A 24,248-nucleotide genomic window follows, 5' to 3' on the forward strand; every position below is an offset into this window, starting at 1 on the left:
TAAATACTTATGCAGCTTCATCTGAAACCGGAAAGTAGGTCAAATTTATAAGAATAATCATTCTTATTCTCATAAATTTAACTTGCAAGATTTGATTACAGGCACACAGGCTACGGGACAGGTGAATGTCTATTTTATATGGGATTCTGAACAGCGCGCGAAGCGGGACGTTTTGTAAACTCAAAATCCCATACAGAATGACACGTAACGCAAACGCGTACGTCACGTCACGCTATCGAATGAAGGGGTGCTTACTGACTGTCTGTGATCGTGTCGTCGCACGTAAATTAATCTTCGTCAATTACCTACTGGATATAAAGATGACATTTCTCCAATCAAGCTGACATGACCTGCCACCTCGGAGGAATTATTCCGAGCCTGCCACTCAAATCACTTTATAATCAGTTTGTTATAAACTTAGAATAAATTTAAAAGTGGAAAAAATAATTGCCTACTGTCTTGGGTTTGACTTGAACGCACAGCCTCTGGAGTTCAAATCTCACTTAAGACAGTAATTTTTCCACTTTTAAATTTATTCTTGGCTTAATAGCATCGTTCGCAGACATTTCTGCTTGTTACAGATTAAATTAGTTTGTTATAAATTGCATGGGATGCTTTAATGCTATATAAGTTACTACCTACATCTATTATTTGTTGGAATAAAACCATTGTGTAAGTATAGATAACTTTAATTTTGTATTTTGTGATAATTTGTCTCCTGAACGATTACAATGTACAAATCTTATTCGATACAGATAAACAATATACGTGACTACTTATTTCATATTCGGAAAGGAAATCCATGAAAATCTTCCACACTGCAGGAGCTCTAAAGGAAATTTATATTTTTCGTATACATTGTCCTCAACTTAGACTTTTTCGTTGTTTTTTTTTTACCGCTCCGTAATTCCATTTGTGGGTACATTACCAAACAGGATATGTTTTGTTTCGATTTATAGATATGATCAACATTCATGTAGGTTTACTCCGTAGACAATTTTTGTACCATTTTCCTCACAGGATACGTTTATTTTTAACGACGACGAGAATGTTTTTGCATTAATAAACGATTAGGAAAATGTCCCAAAATAAACCTACCGAATAAAATTTTAAGATTTACACACGAAGTCACATTCACAAAACCTAAAGCCATGAAGTGAAATTAGTTCTAATAATAAGAAATTTTATACATGAGTTACAGTAAAATTTACAACGTTACTTACAATAAATATATCACAGATGTTACAAAAAAAATACACACGATACAATCTTTCTGGTGGGTTCTGAATGCGGTGCCCGAGACTTGAGCAGGTTATTGGCTTACTTTAACTTTGGGCATCTGTTTTTTTTTATATAAAATCTACATTGTTTTTCTGATCTAGCAAATAAACTACCTAATAAGTGTGAGTTCCTATGATTATTCTACTATTTACATATAAAATACAATTTTATTTACAAAGTACCGAAATCAATTTACAGATTACTATTTGGGTATTACATGTACGCGATGTAATAGCCGTTACAAGTATGGACCATTATTTACGTTACAGGTTGTGGTTAAGTGTTACATGTTGTGTTACTTGGAGGCTAGTTGCGCCTGTTGCGCGTACTGTTGCGCGCTACACGTCGGCAGCGAGAAGGGGTTTACACTAAAAGGCGATGATACTAGACCTCCCATTCCTGTGAACAAACAAATATAATATAAACATCTCGCTAGATATCTTACAATACATTTATACACATACACTTCCAATCCATCTCAGAATCAGAATCAGATTAAACAAACCAAGTTATTTGTTATAAACTTTGATACGGAGGCACACAAATGGCTTATCTTTAAGTTCTCATTAGCGAGCCAAATATACAAGGTAATTTAACTTTTAATGTAATAGATACCTATAAGTACTCATTATTGCGATTAGGTCACACAGGTCTCTTAGAGTACAATCAGAAAAGCATTATAAGATGAGGAAAAGCCAACGTAACAGGAGCAAAATAAAAAACCAAGCAAACAAAATAATACAAGACAAAAAGCGAATAAAATAAAAAAACTACTAACACTGAACGGCGAGGTGTTGCCAGTTCTGATGATGTTGAAAATTGGCGGCGCGCGGCGGACTCTGCCTGACGACCGCAAAGGCGCTCCTTAGCTTAGTCTCTTTACTCTCCTCCCCTTTCATATCGCTCGCGGTGCATTTTGTATGAGTGTTTGCCGGACAGTCAGCCGAGCTTTTTGAATTCTCGTTTCTTTCACTGTAATGCCCGCTATCTTTCGTGTTATACGCGTTATAGTGGTGATGGTCAGATGATAAATGTCCATTCAGGTTCGCAGGATGATACGGGCCCAGGGACACTGGACGGGATAAAAACAGGGGTTAACACAAAGCGTCGTAGTCAAACAAGCGTGCAAGCGTGGCGAATGTGAACTTAAAGGCTGTGTTGACTCAGTGAGGCCTGAATGACACCTTGGCTTGATTTACTATGTGATAAAAAAATCAAACTCGTTATAGGCAACATTTGTGATAAGAATAAGTTATGATTTCAGAAAACACTTTACTATTTTTACTTTTTTATTTTCATTTTTTTTAATTAATATGAAATAGCAGAAAATAAAGAACGAGAACGGAAACAATGAGATTGACATCAAACAGTAGAGAAAAGTTAGTCACTGACTATAAAAAGTTACTTCAGATACTCACCTAAGTGCTGCCCGAAGAAGACATGACCAGACCCATGGACCCCAGTTTTGCAGAGAGGTGAGACAGTAAACCTTACGTATTAATACACTACCTTCTCACTGCAGGTGATGTTGAAGACTTAACTTTGGCAATGCAAGGAAAACCCTAAACTTCTTGGAGCTTATAGGTACTCTTGACATGTAGTGCTAGAGATCAGGGTATAACGCGATGAGAAGTAGTGTTACAATTACAACTACGTTTGATGAGACAGTCATTACGTCACATGAAACTTACTCGAGGTAGTGTTGAAGAGTGACGTCGGCGGCGCGGGGTAGTGCTGAGGGTGCGGGTAGGACGCGGCGTGGGGGGTAGACGCGGCCGAGCAGTACCGGGGAGACACAGACCCGCCGCTCCTCGCGTAGTCCTCTAAAAGAAAAAGCCTGGGGTCAACACGAAATTATCGTTAGGCTTCTGTTGTACTCGCCAACGAAGTTAAACTATATATTAAATATGAATGAACACATATAATAATATGCTAAAATGGTAATGTGGTAGTACCAGAATTTGCCATAAAGGCCATAACCCATATAAAGGCAACAGATTTGTAGTTTTGAGATTGAGTTGACATTGACTTGACATATACTGTATGGTAGATATCATAGCACCCTAAATCGTAAATAAATGGAAGACTGAAAGACAGGAAGCTCACCTTAGTAACTGGAGGTATCTACTCCAACAAGAGTTTATGCATTAGATAGCAAATGTCAATTATCTTATTAGATAATTCACTCCAAGGTTTTTTTTGAAATGGGATATTTGTGTGGTTGTGGATTTTTTTCCCTTGGATCCTTTTCACAATGAAAATTATAAGTTATATATAGAGCGATTTCTCACCTTCAGTCCACTGCGATGCTGCTGTATCCTGCACACTGACAGCTAGCTGGCCCGTGTAGGAGTTGAAAGGCATGCTCGATGGTGGAGACCGAGGAGCGCCGAGACCGAGCTGGTTATTTCTGGGCATGGAGTACAACGCTTCTGCCAAGTCTGCTGCTCTTTTTAGGATTATTTCCTGGGAAAGAATTGGTGTTTTGAGATCTGATGAAACAATGAAATTTTCTTATTTATTTGGAGCTGTGTTCGTGTGGTAGAGTGTGTTGTTATGTTACTTTCACTTTAATTGTAATATTCTTCGATTCCATGATAATAATTGATATTTCCAAAAAGTGTTTTTGTTAACATACCTTCGGTAACTTCTCCGGGTCGCCAGGATGCCTCGGTATGAGCTTCTGTAGCCTCTGAAACCCGTAATCTATCGTTGGCTCGTTCAGCGCTGCTATGCGGAACAAGAAAAACAGAATCAATCATTAGTTAGCCCACTACCAAATGAAAGCCTAATTGATGGATCGCGCAAGATTGCGTTCGAGTTGCCGAATTACTGTTTTTTGGTGAAGACTTTTGTTTTGCTAAGATTGGGAAAGTATTTATGTATTTTTATACGTTTGATTGATCGAGCGACGGTTTCGATCAATGTACATAAGTGTATATTAAGATGGTTCACCATAAGAAGGGATAGGTAGTATTTTCATAGCATAATATTTAACTATTTCATTAAGACAGTGTTGAATAATATAGATATAGATAGAGCTCAATATTTTTAGTCTTAACTGGATGATCAGTTGGGAATATAATAAAAGAGTAGAAGTATCTGAAATACCAACAAACAGAAAAAAAACCTTCAGGATTTCCTGTTTTTAAAAATTCGTTCTATCAAGAGCGATGTAAATTCCGAATAAGCAGCGCTGATTATGTATATATAACCAGGATATCAGAGAATTATATAGTGTCAATTACTCACAAACATAGACGAATCTGCCGGGCGCCCCCTTGCAGAACTGCTTGCTCTTGTAAGATAGGGTCACTTCGACGACGCCAGGTATGTGTCGCGGCGGCGTCTGCACCCGGATCGCGTGCGAGGTTATTAACTGATGAAGATAATGTTATTGTCAATATTAAGAAATATATGTAGCTGCTAAAGATTAGAGGAAGCAATATTAAAGACTAAGCATGGACCAAAAAAATAAAGCACAGCCATGTACTTACTGGAACTAACATATTAAATGGACATTTAATAGAAATTTTATATTATGTTATATAGAATAGAAAACGTTTATTGCAAAAACCATCTACATACAGCACCATACATATAAATATAAAAAAGAAGATCTTATACACTAAACAGTTAAAACTATTAGTAGCTTAAAGTAATAGGCAATAAACGCAGTATTGATGCTGCTATATAGGCTACAATTGGACACTACTCAGCATATGCTCTAACATAATATTATGTATATGCTATAGCGCTGGTCTTCCGTGGAGCCCCAGGGCAAGAAGATAGCTCAGAACAGTAAAGGCAGTGTCAAAATGTGAATGTCACCAATGGTTTTTTATTACTAATAAATTTTCATCATGTTGACCATTATTATTATTATTAATATTGGTAATTTTTTATTGTATAGCATTAATATTTCAACTCTACCAATGTATACTTATTTGTAGTCGTATTTGGTATGCAAATACACTTTTTTGAGACTTTAAAGCTCACCTCACTCCAAACCAGCATCGTCCCGAAAACGACCTGCAATCCATCGAAGAAGTTGTCCCCTACGATGATGACCGTTGAGCCGCCTGACGTCCACCCCTCACTGGGAGAGATCGCTTTTATGCATGGAGTCGCCACGGGCAGTGGGGGATATAGACCCGCTGTGGGATAATTATACTTGCTAAATAATAATCGAAATTGTTAGAGAGATAAAGTAAAGATTGGAAAGGTACCGTTGTAATATTTGGAATGTAAAAAATATATATTAATAGTCAATTCAATTCAAAATCACATATTATTTTATATAAATATATTTTAATAAAATCAAATCATCTTCCTCGCGTTGTCCCGGCATTTTGCCACGGCTCATTCCCATGGGGTCCGCTTGGCAACTAATTCCAGGAATTGGCGTGGGCACTAGTTTTTACGAAACCGACTACCATCTGACCTTCCAACCCAGAGGGGAAACTAGGTCTTATTGGGATTGGGGCCTTATTTTTAATAAAAGCAAATATTAACCTTTTAAAAATATAATTATTTTCATCAAACTACAACTAACGCGTTCCAAACTTTACAAACAAAAACTGCTTCCATAAACTCCTTTTCAAACTAAGCAGGAGCATAGGCTGAAGTAAGTACGTCTTACAACTTAAAAGTTGAATAAACGCCAGACCACTAAAACTCATTCCGTCCTATTTGAACGTTTATCTTTGACTGTTTAAGAAAAAGGACAATTGCAGACCGTAAAAGTTGCTTTCCACTGTTGACAAGGACTGAAACACGATGCAGTGATAATTGAAAACGAAATGTAATGCTACGTGTTAAAGTTAAAGATTGCATGTCATTTAATGGTTGTTATGGCGTTATTGACGTTGTAGTTGGAATGCAAGAAGGTTGTTGCGAGGGGGATACGCGCCGTAAGACAAGGGGGAGAAATCTCGCGAACAAAACGGCGCGGTAATAAAGACGAGAAGAGAAAGTGAATTTAAAGGGACGAAAGAAGATTACGCCCGAGGTTCTTTTTTAATTTGACTAATAATAAAATCTCGTTGTTCATTAAATTTGTAGGTACATAATTTTTAGGAAATGGCATGCATAAGAGGTTTTTTTGGCCATAGTATAAAATTATAGATGGGTATGTAACAGAAAATCTAAAATTTACTACAAAATATTAATTAAAAAAAAAAATTGTAAAGCCACACAATGATAGTTAAATAAAACCTTATAAGTATGTAGTTATACCACTTATAACTGATAGACAATATCGATTTGCGCAAAATATAGATAGGTACTGATGTTTCTTTATTTCCAATTTTAATGGGATTTTCGTTATTGGTTTACAAAGTCAAAATTAATCAATCGACCAAGTTAAAGTTTAGTCTTAACTATATTTTGGTTTATCTATTCTTACGACACTAAAAGTTGTCGTAGGCGTAGGGACTTTAAAGCAAACTCGAACAAAGATCAAATTAGACAGAAAACTGGCAAGTCTTTACTGAATACATTAAAGGGGGAAACAAAGCGTGAAATTCCGAAGGTTCCGTAGTAAAGCTAACAGAAAGTACTTGTGCAAATTTTCTCGTTCGCACCGCGTAATCCCTTCGGTCGGTTTCACGCCGTCTGGCCTCTTGGAAACTTTACACGCAAACACAACGTGGAGAGGATTCTTTATATCGCTTTCATTAAATGACTTTACCTTTTTTTTCTACGACTATTCACAATATCCCGGAATAAAGGTATCCCACGTCAAATATGATTATTGATACTTATCGAACTTCTTAAACTTTACCTACCTAGCAAATTTTAATAATAAATGTTATGTTCGTGCCTCACCTATGATGATGATTAATTGATTTTAGACTTCAATCCTACCGTGTCCGTGTCTATTAATATAAATTTATTCAAATTGTGACCTATTTTTGTATGAGGTAACTGTTCATTTATATGCTGATTCGTTATCAAAAAATCATTTGAAGTCGAAAGAATTTTATATATGTATCGTAGTACCTACAATATAGCTAATATTAGAATTCGTCTTTTTGCGAACTGACACGTCACTTTTGGCCTTATAATGTCACAAATCAGAGATACAGAAGACCACAAATAATATTTTTTTCTTATGTGCACCAAATAGCCACAAAATAGTTATTTTCGATACAAGTGCGAAAAAGAGGAAATTCGAAACAAGTGGCGATAAATTAAAACACGACCGAAGGGAGTGTTTTAAATCGACACCAGTTGCGAATTACCTATTCGCACGTGTATCGAACAACGTTTTACAGTACATATGGTACTTTAAAGTTTCGACGTCGCACGAAAAGTGCTATTTTACGCACTAGTGCGGAAAAGTAGCCCCATATGTACTGTAAAAGTATTATCACATCATAGAAATTAAAAACTTTTAAAACTAAACTAACGACATAATCCTTGTTATAATGTTTCCGCAAACCTCGACCTAATTCATTACTCCGAAACGTCGTATAAAACAACCCTAACAATAATCTGAAAGTATTCTTTTTTTCAGAGCATAATTCCGCACTAAATTATCCCTACTCGCTTCATGCTCGCTTCAACACCCCTACTACCTCCTCCCACCAACTTCTTTGCGAAATGTCTACTTTGATTCCTTGCATACAAATGACTAACTTTATATTATGAATTTTACACTGTTCTATTTGATCGACTGTGAGTTTATATTACATATTGACATTAAGGGTCTCTTTTGTTTCATTTCATGCGTTTTGTAGGACGAAAAAAGTTGTAAAATTCCGGTCTTCGTTGTCAAGAACATGTTATTAATTTTCCTTTTAATTCGTGATCACTGCACCATGAGAAGGATTTTTTGATTATTTCTAAATAATCTGTCTATTTTATTATACTTTAACACTTGGAGGATATAATCAAACGGAGACGCCATGTCTGTAATTTTCTGTACAAAACAGTCTGCCGATTTTTGCGGGGGAGGGGAACGTCAAATGTATGCGTAATGTAAAAATAGCCATGTCAGATAAACGTCAGTCCATACATTGTGTATGACCGTTGGCCGCCTATTTTCGACAGAGGGGAAAGCCTGTTAATGGCTACTCCGTTTAGTTGTATTCTCCAAGCTTAAACATTATTAAATATAACAACTTTTCGTTATTCACTTTTCCAAAAGCATTATAAAAATATAACTGGCCAGTATTTATAACTTAGCAGTTTAATGACTGGCCACAAATTAAATGAGAAAAAGAAAAATAAAAAACAAAAACGTACAGGTGGTATCGGAGGCGGCGTCAATACCTTCAGTCGGGTCGAGCCGCTTGGCGCGGCGGCCGTGTTTGCTGTTGTTGTGGACGAACATGTTGTCCGATATCGCCAGCAACGGGCCGTCGACCATCACTTGCGTTGATATTACCACCTGGGAGAAAATGCTCGTTTAATTAAAATACACACATACAGCGTGTCCCTAGCCATTGGACAAAGCCGAAATAGAATAGAATATAATTTATTCGTAAGCATAGACAATGTGCCACGAAATGGCCTCATCTCAGCATGTTGCTGGTGGCTTCCAGCGCTGGTCTTCCGATGAGACCATCAAGTGAGAAGAATCACGGAGGGTAACAGACAAGAAGAAAAAGACATTAAATAACGTACAGTGAAATGTATTAATACATTAGTATATTTAGAACCAGTATACAAAGTATCATAACAACCGGTGTAGCGGTTACGGTTACCCTACGTAGGATTTCAAGGTTTCTCCAATGACTAAGGTCACCCTGTATAAATAGTACCAAAAACGGTCTTTATTAGGCTTTCAGGCCATAAATTCGATATTGTTCTCGATATCGATCAAACCGACATCGTTCACCTATACGATGCAACTTCAAATATTTTAACAAAATTTAAATATGACCACTTCAACTGATCCAGGTCTTACAAAATGTATTACCAATTATAAATTGTGTTTCAATTCTTGGGTTATATTATTCACTTGATTATTTCACGTGGCCATACCTATTAAGTTTAAGCTTTTGCATCTACCGTTCTTATTTTTGTACCTACCATTCCTACCAACATTTATTTCGAACTGAAGTTCAAGATCACAAAAACTACAGTCAACCAAAAATAAAACCCTCGATTGAGTGCGACCGTCGTCTATTTATCACACACCTACACACACATACACGCGGGGCCCGAAAGGGAGAGTCCCTTGGGAGGAGGAGCCAGTGTCTCGGGGCCCAAATGGACGAACTCTTCCAATAGATATGCACTTCCTTGCATCGTGTGGTGGTGTGCGTGCGTTTTGATAGACGGCCAATCGATATGTTTATGTAGTAAGTTGTATTGGGGAGGCTTTCAGGTTTTTAAGTTTGCATAATGGTAGGTTTACATAATGTTCTATAAAATGATGTTAAATAAAATTCAACGAAAATATTTAAATTACAAAGTCCAAATTAAATAAATTTGAAGTTACTTTCTAATAATATTATTTCTAAATTTTGCTTACATACATTTTATTTGCTGGATACCAATACTTATCTAGGATGTAATTCCTTTGTAACTTTTACATTAGGCTTCCTAATCTTTTTCAATTGGTGTATTTCTATTCTTACCCATTATACCTTTCCACACACACTATGTATATACATATATGTATGCCAGACAATCTTACCCTTGAAACGTTGGGGTACGATCACTGAATTATTCAATGACACACAGAAAGCCCATACATACACATAACCATTACACCACTACGAACTATGTGTGTATAGTAGTAAGTTCTATATTTGTACTAAGTTTCCAAAGAGGCGTAAGACAAATATACCTTGGCGAACTGAAGCAAATTTGTACTCATAAGTAACTGAATGCACCTTTACCGTGTCGCGTTAGGGGTGTCACTAATTAGTTTCTGCAACTTTGAGTTGGTAACTATGAAATATTATAATTTATTTGCTAACGCTCTATGCACTCAATTAAAAGTTAGCAACAAAGGATTTTAGAAAGGGTAATAAACAAGCACTCGTGCAAAAAACAAATAACCAATTATAAAAAATAAGCGAGCACGGTCGGGTTGTAAGTAAATAAATAAACTCGTATAAATAAATTTAATTTCATCCCTCCCCCAAATTGGAGCCGCTTCAAATATTCAAGAGTCGTGAACGCAACCCTTCCTACTCGTACAGTTAAGGGCGATGCTATTGTATGTGACAAGTGAAGAGCGGGCGAGTCAGTACCGTCTTGTATCGTGTATAGTACACTGGCATATTACAAGCGATGAACTAAACCAGCGGTCGGCAAACTTTTGGCCGCCAAGGGCCACATAGTAGTTAACGAAGTTGACGCGGGCCGTACTTTGTTAATATTTATGACTTTATCAGACATTGCCGTTTGTCAATATTACATACAAAATAGCCAGGCAGGCTTGCGGGCCGCAAGTGACAGGTTCACGGGCCGCATGCGGCCCGCGGGCCGCAGGTTGCCGACCGCTGAACTAAACAATACAGGTTTGAGGTATCAAATAATTTTTTTCATGAATTACGAGTATTCGATGGTGCCATTTTATAGTATAAATTACATAATATAAGTATTTAAGTCAGACAAAAAGATTGCTCTGTTATGCCTCGCCTTCAAAACTTACGTTAATTAGACAAAGAGCGTATTTAATAAATGACATATAAAGGATCACGTATGTTACTGTACACAGGCACCAGTTAGGCTTCCATGCCAAGATGTTATATGTATAACTAATATTAAAGACCTGTCTCTTTATATTCTGCGACAGAAAACTTTATCTGTTAATAAAAAGGTATTTTTTTATGTTGATACTTGATAATTATACGCAAACTAAGGCATCATAAGCAGACAGTAGTCATTAGCTACAACTAACGATGTATACGCAAACTAAGGCATCATAAGCAGACAGTAGTAATTAGCTTGCTTACTCTCATTAGAGAGTTTCGAAGAGTTTAACAAATGTAACCCGCGAAAGTTCGTGACTTAACGACTCGACGCAGACAGTCGTGTAGGAACGCGGCAATTTTTCCTGACGTCTGGTAAACAAGCGACCATTTACCCGTCTGCCGTGAATAATTATCGCTCCAGACCTTGAAACCATGCAACCTTGGAAACTGGCCTTCGAGGCAATGTTATTCACTATTTTCTCTAGTTCACTACTTTACTAAACTTAAAACGTGACTTCAGCCTCTGGACTAAAACTGAAATCCCGTGTAAAACTACCTCTCATTATTCAGTAAAGATATTACCTACCTAAGTTTTACACAGAAAACATTTAAGAGCATTTCTCAAATAATTTGTACATTTCGATCACATCTTAGATTTCTATAAAAATTGCTATGCTGGTAAAGTACATGAAGCTGGACAATTTCCACCATATTTCCCAAAATGTCCAAGAAATAAATTGAAATTGAAAGTTTGTATGAAATATTCCTTTTTTGTTACCAAATGTGTAAGGAAATCTAGTAACAAAAAAGGTTTCATACAAACTTTCTTGTACATTTTGGGAAATATGGTGGAAATTGTTCAGCTTCATGTACTTTACCAGCATACCAATTTTTATAGAAATCTAAGATGTGATCGAAATGTACAAATTACTTGAGAAATGCTCTTATTCCAAAATAATTGACAGTAAAAGGTTGCATATTGCATTAGTTGTTCTCAGTAAACATTGTGCATTGCCACATTAAATCACTCACCACTAACAAAAAATATAGCTTGTCTGGTATGCGCAATAGACGCAAAGACTTTGGTGACAACGAAATCGGTTTAAAAAATAGGTGTTATCGCTTTAGTTTTTTTTTTAAAATACATCTCTGCTTGAAGGTTTCGACTTTTTTAGTGTGTCAAGTTTACGCATTTTTTATAATTATTTTTATTTTAATTACCCATACATTAAGCAACGGAATCAGATTCCTTGTTTAATTAACTATTTCTGTGTAAAAAAATCATAGCAAATGGGTCATTAGACGCCAATTAATTAATTTTTCAATAAAGACTGCATCGCGCGGACATTGGCTTAAAATCGCGAAACAATTTACGCTACCATTTCTGAAATCCAAAAGCAACTGAGTAAGCTAATATTCGCAGGAACTGATCAGTCCACCTCTATATAAATGGCTAATTTTTGTCAGCAGCATAAGAAAGGTTAAGGTTGTTAAGAGCGTTCTAGATTGTGTAGGAATTATAACTTACTTGAAATCTTCTCATATCTCTAGGGTTGCCGGCATTCTTCAAACAATTTTGATTGCACTTTAAAAAGAACTTCAGGAAAAATCTGAAACAAACGAAATTAAATTAGCAGATGCACACTCGTCAATAAATTACCTAGTTCAGTAAATGGTAATGGCAACATGGTTAAAATAATCGACTACCAAAGATTTTAAAACTACATATAAATAAATCGGCAACAAATAATCGACAAAGATTTAGTGAACTCTTCAAAATAGATTAACCGTCGAGTAATCATGAAAAATTAGAGTCTTTATATTCTTGGCCAAAATCGGCGACCGGTTCATACAAAATCTATTTTTTTTGGTCTTGAGAGCACTTTATGAATGAACAGTTTCTCCGAACACCGGAGGTTCGAAACGATAAAACTATGTCACCTAATGGCAGCACAGCTGTTTCCACTTTACACCGTACACCCGTATTAGGCATTAATTTGTTTCTGCTGTTCACAAATTTGTTTACCGCCTTCCGTTCAGTTTTTGCTCCATTAACGCCAATAGTGTCAACTTAATAGCCACTTCAACTGCTTTGTTACTTTGTGGTGATTTTAAAACTATGATGTCCTTTCACTTGGCAGCACTTGCGATTAGTAACAAGTTTTTATTTTAACTTCATTTTAAAATCTTTATGATTTTGCAAATTATGGCAATGAAAAGTCAGGTTAAGCGTGAGTTTGCTTTTATTTGGTATTTAATAATATTTATTTAGTAAAATGACTCATGCTAGTACTGATGCTGGTCATCAAGCTGACATACAAGTTTTTTAAAACACCTTTACAGAGTACAAGTTGGATTATATAACCAAAGAACAAACCGCATTTTACTCTCGCCAGTGAAAACTTCGAAACGAAATCAAACAATTTCGATACGAAAGTCGATTGGAACTATCGGCGTATCGGATTACACACAATAGCGGAACTTTACCACATTAACCTATATTGGATTCACTCAAAAGTACTCTTTATTCGTAAGTAGATAAGGGTGAAGGGAGGTGTATTGTTAAGTTTGGTGCGTAACGTTGAGCGTACGATCAGGCAGGCGATCGCGATGAATGCTTCAGCGGAAATATTTTACATGGCCGCGGGCAACGCCGCTGCCGAATATTGTTGTGCCAACAGATGGATGCATATTGAGCTGATGCAACGCCTTCGACTGTGACTTTAGCGGCTAATAATTTAACACTTCCTTTTTCAGTCAGCATTAAGTTAGATTATTAGGATCACCCCACATGTATACACAACTATTTAATCGAATAATATGCTTACCGCTTACTAAAGGCTAGCTTTGAGGCATCCAAGTGCATTGAGCTCTAGATCTAGATTGTAATATGTACATGCTTTAAGTAACGATGTATTACTGGCCACTAGAACTATAATATTTAACTTCAAATTAAATTACGCTACTTTATGTCCAAATCGCAACGCAGATTCCGCAACGTCATTCAGCGTTCGTGTGGCATATCTTTAAACTTAAGTCACATGTTTGATAAATATCTTTGTTTAAACAAGGGGTGGTCATAACTGCTCCCAGTATTCCCCAAAAAACGAACCAGATATGAACCATGTAGTATTTGCTCCGCCCGCGGCGGCACATCTGTTCGCATTATTTATGTTAAACACCTTATGTCACAATATCGCGAGTTAGAGTTTACCTACTGCAATGACAAGTAAAAGTAAAGACTGGTCTTTTGATAAATCGAAACCTTCAGTTTCTATACAAAGTTCCTGACAAACGCCAGTATGACGATGACGCTAGGTCAAAGAAGAAGATTGGAGTAGCGTTGCCTAAATTATCATAAGTACATAGATCACATCACATTCGAAAGCACTCTGTTCCATATGTTTTGTACATTTGTACTAGGAACTCGTCCTGACACCTTACCTAATGCTATCCAATTTTACACAGACCTACGTAGAGCCTAAAATGTAATACTTAGCTATAGTTATATATATGTATTTTGGCAAAATTCCCATAAAATGAAAATGAAAATGAAAATTTTATTGATAACAATACCAAGACCAAGACTAAGACAGGCCAAGACAAGACCATACATAGACCAAGAGATTATAAGTAACACATTACGTTACGCTATTGACATATCAAATCTAATCAGATGATCATCAGTACGATCCTTGCAACTCCTTATATGAATTCATCTTCTTCAATTGGTAAGATTATCTTTTATCAGCTTTCGATTTTTTTTCGTTTCTTTGCATTAAAGACATTTTCTAGACATTAGACATTACTTCTTCTTATTACTTACTCGTCTCTAGTACTGTCAACCGACAGCGACGGAATGAATGGAGATTTTATTTAGAATGTGCCGAGTGAATGAACGGAGTTGAGGAGCGCCGAGCTTTTGAACTGGCTACGTTTATCTTTATGTGGATTGTATGAGATTTTCAGGCATATACTGTAAATATCGTTTTTTAACGCAAAAACTGCCTCTTATGTGTGATCTACATATGTTAATATCAAAAAGTATAAGGGCCACCCCACATCTGGCGTCTTTCGGGCGTCGGCATCGGTCAGCGCTATGGAAAATGACTTCGCTGCGCAGTTGCGTCGACGTTGCGTCGAGCAGGGCCATAGAAATGTAGACGCCGACGAGACGCCGACGCTCGAAAGACGCTAGATGTGGGGTGGCCCTAAGACAACTGTACCTACCCATACAATCAAAAGACGGTTGTCAATAAGGTGCTACTGGCATAAATTATACTTAGTCACATGAGAGCCGATAATGGAATAGATAACTTTTGCCAGAAACGTCATATTTTATTTAAAAAACGCAAAATATCAATGCACCTTGCACTTACAAAGAGCGCCGAACCATAAAAATGGAACCGGAAAAATCCAGTTAAGACCACCATTAATATCCTAGAGGGTCACCGACAGGACATCCCTCAGTACGTGGTGACCACTAAGTCCAAGCCCTATATTGCAAAAGCTGCCGATCGTCCAACTGAAGCAAGCTTGTATAACTGTGACCACGAGTTACATAGCAAGTATACGTAAACAGAGACTGGCTTATACTAGCTATGGTAAGTCGAATGCTTGCGAGGCGATGAATATGAATAGTTTAAGAGTAACGGCGAGGGAGGTAAGTGTTATCTATGGCAGCCTTGATTTTAATAAGAAGGCTCTAAGCATGGGAAGGGGATACTGAAATATTGGGCCGAGGACATGGATAAAAAATGTATTGCAGTACTTGGCGGAATTTAGTAGGTAGTTTGTTGTTTTGTTTATATTTTAAGGTTTCATTTAACATTTTAAAAATATTCGTAATACGTACTTAGACGCATCCGCTTTGAACTGAAAGAAACTGGTCACATCACAGGCCTTATAGGCTTTAAAAAAATATACACTTATCCATGTCGGCGGCCGATCGTAAGATCAGGCATATAGTGAAATTCCTAGGCATATCGTGAAACGTGAAAATCTTTGACCTGTTCCCTGAGTCGACGGAGCCCGCGTCGGGGCTCCTATTTCTGGGCAGTTTGCCCTTCGGGCATCTAAAGCAACCTAACGAACCTATCCTACCTATATATTGGTTTAATGTCACTATCGTCAAAACATTACACAGGAACATTACGATCTGCCTGATCTTAATACGATCGGCCGCCGACATCCATAACATACTACATATATTCACTATACAAAGCTTTGGTTTCTGACATCAACTTTCTGTCTCACATAAACCTAGTTAGGATTCAACATCTGTTTACGTAAAGTACCTAATAAACCAATTCATATGTTCGTCTTTATCTGCTAGAGGCGCATTCACACGAGCGACGCGACAGGCGTTAATTTATTCGACTCCGCTCGCAATTTACGATTGTCTGCACACGCCCTAATGTCTACCTCTCACGGGTGACGTCATAATGTTGTGATTTAAAATTAGCGATACTATTTTAGTATTATTGAGACACATAGAACGTAGGTACCTATATTATGTCGACGCTTTCAAGGGAATTAAAATTTATAGGGTACTTTCGGTTGACTAGAAAACTATGAAATTTGACAAGTAATATCGTGTTACACTAGAACTACAGGGAAAAATAAGAAAATTATAAATTTGTAAAAATTAAAACTATATTAAGGAACAATTAAGCAGTTACCATTTTTCTAACATGCATGGAAGTATTCTAAATAGATATAGAGTTATATCGTTCTTAATCTCACAATTCTCACTTAAACTGTAGAAACGTATTTCTATATAAAACTTGTAGGCTTCTATTCCGTACACTTTTCAACAGCCCAAACAATATCCACACGTAACGCATTCACTTTCAGTTTCCATAAAAACTAAAGCCTGCCCTATACCGGGGAGCGAATCAAACCATCCCCAACAAAAGTACGCGAATATTTACCTATCGCATCAAGAACAGAGAGGGAACTCCATTTTCCTCGTAAAAACTACCCCCACTTTTCATGCCTCGCGTGTGTTATCAAGTGCTTTGTCTATGAATGATATGGAATAGAAAATAGAGCGAGAAAGTATGACGCATTTGGTATCATCTTGGGTCGTCCCATTCGTTTTTCGTCAAGTTCTTAAATTAGTCCTATTCTGCTTTCGTCACTCATTCTACATTCGTCACAATCGTCGGTGGCTTTCAATGTAGAATGAGTGACGAAAGCAGAATAGGACTAATTTAAGAACTTGACGAAAAACGAATGGGACGACCCACGATGATACCACGCATTTATTCAATAACATTATACCGCACAATCTTCATTTTTGAAGTGAAAACTTCTTTAGCGGCGCTGTGCACTTTTTGTGATGGGGAAAAATGTTAAACTCGCGAGAGCGCAAGACGTAATGGTGACAGTCCATTTCCAACCGCAGCTGCACTACTGTTCATTTTACTATGGAAATTGACAGTAACAGCGACGCGTTCAGTACCAGTAGTGCAGCTGCGGTCAGAAATGGAATGTTACCCTAAGACGTAAGATGTCATTGGGTTTTCACTTCTGTCGGCACTCCCGAAGTGCAACCAGTTGTTTTTTTTATCTAAGTATTGGTCAAATGAAGTTTGAAATTATTTCTGATATATGTAAGTACTGATTTTCGTCAATATATACCTACTCGTATTTATTAGTACCTATGCCTAACTTAAAAAAAAATCAACTGATACCTATCTAAAGTGTCATTCAATAGAACTTGCTAACTATGTAAACAAACCGCCATACTAAAATTGACACTGAATGTCAATTTACTAGTAACTTTTGTTTACATAGTTAGCAAGTTCTATTGAATGACACTTTACTAACACAATCATTCCTATTTACTCCTATTCCTATTTACAGCTTTTATGTCTACCGTTCTCCAATTCTCCCTCAATTGCTCAAGGGTTAACTGGAAGAGATCCCTGAAAGGGATAAGTTCGCCTTTGTACTAATGATGTGTGTTCTTTCATGTTTTATGTTTCTCTTTGTACAATAAAGTATTTTACTACTACTACTACTCCTCAGGTAGTATAGTAGGTAGGTAATCAGTAAGTTCCATAAATCATTTATGGTACTTAAGCAAGTCTATAAAATCAATTCAAGTAAAAAATGATAAGGTATCTGGAACAGAATCTACCTACTAATATATGTATCGCTCGTAACTATATACAGTGTGTGGCCTATAACGCGGGCGAAAAATTAAAACGTAGATTCTACTCCTCAAACTAGACAATGTTTGTTCAGCGACTTTTAAAAATAACTTGTGGTTTGTATTTTAAAACACTTTAAAATTTAATCGAACACGCAATGTATTATGAAATTGATTATGCCTGTACGGTAACAAGACTGACAGGCAATGTCAATTAGACGGAATTTAAAGTACATTGAAAATATTATTTAGTTTGTTTGAAAAAGGGACAATTTTAAGACTACATAATTTCAAAAAGTTGTTGAACAAAAGTGTTATTGTTTGAGGAGTAGAATCTACGTTTTAATTTTTCGCCCGCATTATAGGCCACACACTGTATGTGGACAATCTTAAAAACGCCCGACATTCAAGATAATGTTCCTCTCCGCATCAACATCTTACCACGTCGCACTACTCGATGGAAAAAATCCACTAAGGCAGTATAGTGGCGAGGAGGTTGCCCTCTTTCGAGACCAGCGAGGGGGGGGGGGGGCGCCACCCGCACCCTAGCGACATTCTCTGTTTATTTGCATGATTTGCATCGGACATTCCTTGAGCGAGCAAAAAGTTGACTTACGGTATTTTGGTGTGGTGGCCTTTAACGTTTTATTATGATTTGTGTCTTTCGAGCGTTATGATCAATAAAATGTTTGCTTAGGCACTCATTTTATACTTACGTTCTCATTTTATTGACAATTACTATAAACGCTATTTTACCATTTTGAATGGGCGAATACTGTCTATCACTGCTCAGATGATTAAGTAAAATTATTAAATAACAACAAACTAGATATTCGAACATAGAAGCTAAACGCACGCGAGGCTAAAAATAGTAGCCGCAAAATATCAATTTCACCTGAAATTTCGGAAAAACCGCATCGTGGAACATTCGCGCACTGACAACGGTCTCTTATAACTTTTCCCTTTTAACCTTTCCCCTCCAGCTCCCCGGGGAGGCGGTCCCGGGGGACGCCCTCCCGTGCCACCACTCAATACCGACACGGCATGCTCGTTCCAAAGACTAGACAGGTACACTAGAATGGACTTTTGCTGAACACATTCGAATGTTTTTGTTTTGAGCGAGTTGAAGTCTGATTTACATATTTGTCAGTAGTTGGTAAAAGAGTCGTCACAATACTAGGTACATAGTATCAAAAATGTGAAATATATAATGCATATTAAAAAAATTGTGTTGATGGTAACATCTTATAACAGCCTTAAACCATAGTTATTCAGTATAGTATATCTAGGTACAGCTACTTTACACACCTTTTGATCATTATAAAATGATAAAGTTCTCATTATAGCGAATCACGACGCGATTTTATAACTAACATTTCCTTCTTTATAAAATGTAGCTTGCTAAAACTTCGATATAATCCTTAATTTCTCTTTAAAATGGATACACGAAAATTAAAGATATTCAGCTAATTCAGCTGGGTCATGCATTGAAAATGTTCCGCTATTGATTCCTTTATTTATACAACTTCTGCAACCTCTTACAAGCCTCTGTTAAATTCTGTCTCTTTCTAACAAACAGAAATGTCAAAATGACGTATAGGCCAAACGATTATCAACGATTTCTTAGATTTGACAAACGTTATACAAAACGCCATTAAACTCACAAGAAAGGGTACCCAACTGTCCGGCTCCGATTTGATTTATTTTGATATATGTTATAGAGTAGTCTAAAATATTAGACACGTATTTTTTTTAGCTGCCCATACTCAACTTACTGGGAGAAATTGGACTCCAAAGTACTGAAAACTGGCGAAACGCTCTAACTTTTATAGAGAGTTTTGTTCAAGCAAATTGCTAGTTAATTACTGGTTTCAATGTATGTTGGAGAACATGAGGGAGCCGGACAGTTGGGTACCCTTCCTTGTCAGACGGAAACTACCAGTCTGGCAAGTGTTAGTCTTTGAGCGCATGCGACGAGCCTATAACAGGCCCAGTTTTCGACTTTGTTTTTCCGCGTGCGTCCATAGCCAAACGTTAATATTTCAGTGTGTACCAAATTCAAGGGTTAACTGACCCGTCTCATCGGCACTGCAAATAGACAAGTAAGTACTCTATACTCGTACTTTCTACCGTTCATTACTAAAAACCATTTGAATAACTTTTATTGGTATCAATCTTTTAGCCATTTGCAAATGTAATTTATATTACCTATTTGCTAAATACTACTTTTTCTTTAAGCATTTTCCCGCATCATACTTTGAAAAGTTGCATTTACCTACCTATATTTCAAGACTTGATATTATCATTTTGTAATAATATTCTAGACTTTCTAGAGTATAACTGCGCCAATGATGTATTAGTATTGAAATGCTAAAACAATTAACTGCACATATCTATATTATGCGTGTCACAAAAATCAATTTTCAGAATTAGGTACATAACTTTATAACTATTATTTCTACGAATTGTGATTTCTACAAATGTGAGTGTCCATTCGGTCGAAATCAGTTCTATAGAATTAATGTAAACACCCTGCCTACTCACACACACACATAGTAAATATGAGTCACAATCACAATGGTAGTTTTTGGACGCGTTCGGAGGTCGTATCGCGACGCAGCCCGTCTCCATGGCAACGCGATAAAACCGCCTTTCATAGCCGCCAGTACACTCGAGGATATCAAAGGCTTTATTTTATTTTTAGGAAACCCTGAGTATTGCTCAAATCGGCTGTGATAGGTAAAAGTGTTCTATTCTTATAGATTACAAAACTTACAAAATTTCTGAAAAAGCTGCGTCGGGTGCAGTGGCGTAGCTAGAGGATATGGCGCCCGGGGCAGGCACCAAATTTGCGCCCCCCCCCCCCCCCCTAGGGTTGCCAGATGGTCGGGATTTGGCGGGATTCTCCCGATTTTTAGCATGTGTTCCCGATTCCCGACAAAGTGGAAATTGTCCCGAAAAACAGCTACACGTTATAAAACAATAATTCCAAGTTCCGAACTGTCGTCGAGCGAGCGAGCGACCCGTGTACCGGTGCACCCGTGTTGAGCGCGTCAGCGTTATAAAAACGTCAATGGGCAGAGCAGCTGACGTAGTGCCAATAATGTAAAATATCGTTGTTTTTAATACAACTACTTTAATTTGAATGTTTTTTTTCCCGACTTAAGTCTCAAAATCCTGAAAAATTGATATTTGTTCCCGATATTAGCGCCTTTCGATCTGGCAACCCTCCCCCCCCCCCCCCCAATGGAATGAACTAACGAAAGGGTTACTTTTTACTTATTAAAGTTTACTTTTGATTTAGACAAATAAGTGTTTTTTTAGTCCATCGGTGGCTAACAAGCTTACGACTCACCTGATGGTAAGCGGTCACCGCATCCTATGGACGTCTACACTCCAGGGGCGTTACATGCGCGTTGCCGACCATTTTAAAACTTATACACTTCTTTTTTGGAGATCTCCTTAGACTTGAAGATTCAATATCGCTTGTAAGTTTGGGATCGTAGACTATTCATAGCGCGCCTTTGGACTGATTTAAAGGGACCAAGGTGGCATCTAGGTGCTTCTGCCCAAAGGTGACAGCAGTACTCATTGTATGGGATCTGTCCATGGTCGTACGCAGCATTTTTTAAGGGGTGGGGCAGAAGTAGGGGAGGCTGGGGACGTTGTAACAAGGTACAGTTGAAACAGAGATTCTTAGCTTATGGTCAGAGACCAGGGTGGGACAACTGCCCCACCTTGCCCCACCGTGGGTACGCATGGATCTGTCTGCCCCAGAGTAAAGTATCGCCTTCCTTTATTGAACACACCGAATTTTTAGGATACGAGCGCAGCCTACCCAGCAAGGTGGCTACGAAATTATTGGACGTCACTGATGGAGATGTCAACACCGAGGCTCCCAATACTCCCTGACGTGGGAAGGGTTGTGCCTTGAAAAATGAGGTTTTCTTAGCGGTAAACGCGCAAAATTGAGCCTTGGTGGGATTGAATTGGACTAAATTCTCCCGATCCCACACCGAAACTCTGGATAGAATGCTCTCAATACCTGACACAGGTTTTTCACGGCATTCTAGTATCACAGAACGAGCGATGTTGGCACGGCATGTGTTATACAGGTTGGTCCAAACCTTGCCGTCAAAATTTTTTTTAGATTCCTCACGCTGTGGGCTATCAGAATATGTATGTTAGCCGACTTTTCGTAGTTTTCGAATTATGATTTTTATTTTTATTACTTTTAACTTTTGTAGAGAAATTCCGGGGTGAAGCAATTATCTATTAAAAAAAACTATTGAACTTTTTTGAATATTTCTTTTTGTAACATAATCATTGACGAACGGCGCAGTTGCTAAAAAAAAATCAGCATCCTCACTTGGCTGAGTTGGGAAAAAAAGACAAAGTTTTACGTTCAAGCATGTCAAGCTTAGATGTTGCCCTTACGTAAATAAATAAAATATACAAGCGATTTCAAGGACTTTGGGTTATTTTAGAAACTGACCCTACGTTTTTAGGGTTCCGTAGCCAAATGGCAAAAAACGGAACCCTTATAGATTCGTCATGTCTGTCTGTCTGTCTGTCTGTCCGTCTGTCCGTCCGTATGTCACAGTCACTTTTCTCTGAAACTATAAGAACTATACTGTTGAAACTTGGTAAGTAGATGTATTCTGTGAACCGCATTAAGATTTTCACACAAAAATAGAAAAAAAACAATAAATTTTTGGGGTTCCCCATACTTAGAACTGAAACGCAAAAATTTTTTTTTTATCAAACCCATACGTGTGGGGTATCTATGGATAGGTCTTCAAAAATGATATTGAGGTTTCTAATATCATTTTTTTCTAAACTGAATAGTTTGCGCGAGAGACACTTCCAAAGTGGTAAAATGTGTGTCCCCCTCCCCCTGTAACTTCTAAAATAACAGAATGATAAAACTAAAAAAAATAAATGATGTACATTACCATGTAAACTTCCACCGAAAATTGGTTTGAACGAGATCTAGTAAGTAGTTTTTTTTAATACGTCATAAATCGCCTAAATACGGAACCCTTCATGGGCGAGTCCGACTCGCACTTGGCCGCTTTTTTTTAAAAGGGCAAAAAAGTGATACTTAATAGTCATAATTTGTCAGAGTAGCCGGTCAAAGGAACTGAGGTGGAAAGCTTCCAAATTAGTAATTCATTACAAAAATCCTCTTTTGTTATTTCTACTATTATTGTATGGGGTCACTTCCCCATCGCTATTTCATGCTATCAGTGCAAATACCACTAACAATTATTAGAAGGCATAAAAGCAACGCAAAGCTTCACCCCGGAATTTCTTAAGAAAAGTTAAAAGTTAAACTCGAAAACTACGAAAAATCGGCTAACATACATGGGGTATATTCTGATAACCAACGACGAGGATTCTAAAAAAAATTTTTGGACGTCAAGGTTTGGACCACCCTGTACACAGGGTGGCTAAAAAATAACTTGCATTTCCGTTGCCAGGGAGGTTTTGGGATTATACTGAGCAATTTTTACTACCAACCCCTAAGTCGCGAAAAAAAAATTTGACTGTTTCCTACATTTTGGCTGGTCCATTTTCTATGGGAGGTCTTTTGCCCATTTTGGCGCCCCCCCTTGGACGGCGCCCGGGGCACGTGCCCCCCCCAGCCCCCCCCTAGTTACGCCACTGGTCGGGTGTTTCGATATAATTTATTGAAAAAAAAAATTACAGTAAGAACCTACAGTATAAATTGAATTTGAAAATTTTAATTTGAATGTAATTTAGTTATAAGATTGTAGTATACGTTATTTGAATTCCCTATTGTTCGAAATAAATGAATTTTAATTTTTGTCACCTTACAATTATAAAAACAACAACAAAAATGCCTTGGTTAAAAAATATGCCGCAAACCATCAGAAATACGCCACATTTGAGGCAGAAATTCATCTGAAATTTACCCCGTATATTTGAGAGATACTCTTTCAAATCTAAAAGCGCTTGCTCGGGTCGGAGTAGTTTCCAATTGACAATATACCTACAGCCAACATCGGGCAATCGCTCGCGGGCCGTAAGCCTTTCCCCGCCGCAGAATTCAGATAAAATAATGTTATGTAGGTACTTAGGAATTGTGTTCTTTAAGCTTGTCTGATTATGGTTGAAGTTTAAAG

The 24,248-nt window shown here is 37.4% G+C and overlaps 1 protein-coding gene across 1 annotated transcript in view; it reads right to left on the reverse strand.

The window, feature by feature from the left end:
- Positions 1–1,552: 1,552 nt before the first annotated feature.
- LOC134651339 (transcription factor collier) overlaps positions 1,553–24,248 on the reverse strand; it is a 74,912-nt gene continuing 52,216 nt past the window's right edge. Inside the window, exons 8-16 of the mRNA XM_063506414.1 lie at positions 12,469–12,550; positions 8,560–8,677; positions 5,281–5,438; positions 4,534–4,660; positions 3,920–4,008; positions 3,573–3,747; positions 2,973–3,104; positions 2,060–2,353; positions 1,553–1,680 (exon numbers count right to left, since the gene is read on the reverse strand). Of these exons, the coding sequence (XP_063362484.1) occupies positions 1,679–1,680; positions 2,060–2,353; positions 2,973–3,104; positions 3,573–3,747; positions 3,920–4,008; positions 4,534–4,660; positions 5,281–5,438; positions 8,560–8,677; positions 12,469–12,550 (1,177 nt within the window). The 3' untranslated portion in view covers positions 1,553–1,678. The remainder of the gene's footprint in view (positions 1,681–2,059; positions 2,354–2,972; positions 3,105–3,572; positions 3,748–3,919; positions 4,009–4,533; positions 4,661–5,280; positions 5,439–8,559; positions 8,678–12,468; positions 12,551–24,248) is intronic.

Source organism: Cydia amplana, chromosome 10 (genome assembly GCF_948474715.1).
Source record: "Cydia amplana chromosome 10, ilCydAmpl1.1, whole genome shotgun sequence".
Taxonomy (NCBI): Eukaryota; Metazoa; Arthropoda; class Insecta; order Lepidoptera; family Tortricidae; genus Cydia; species Cydia amplana.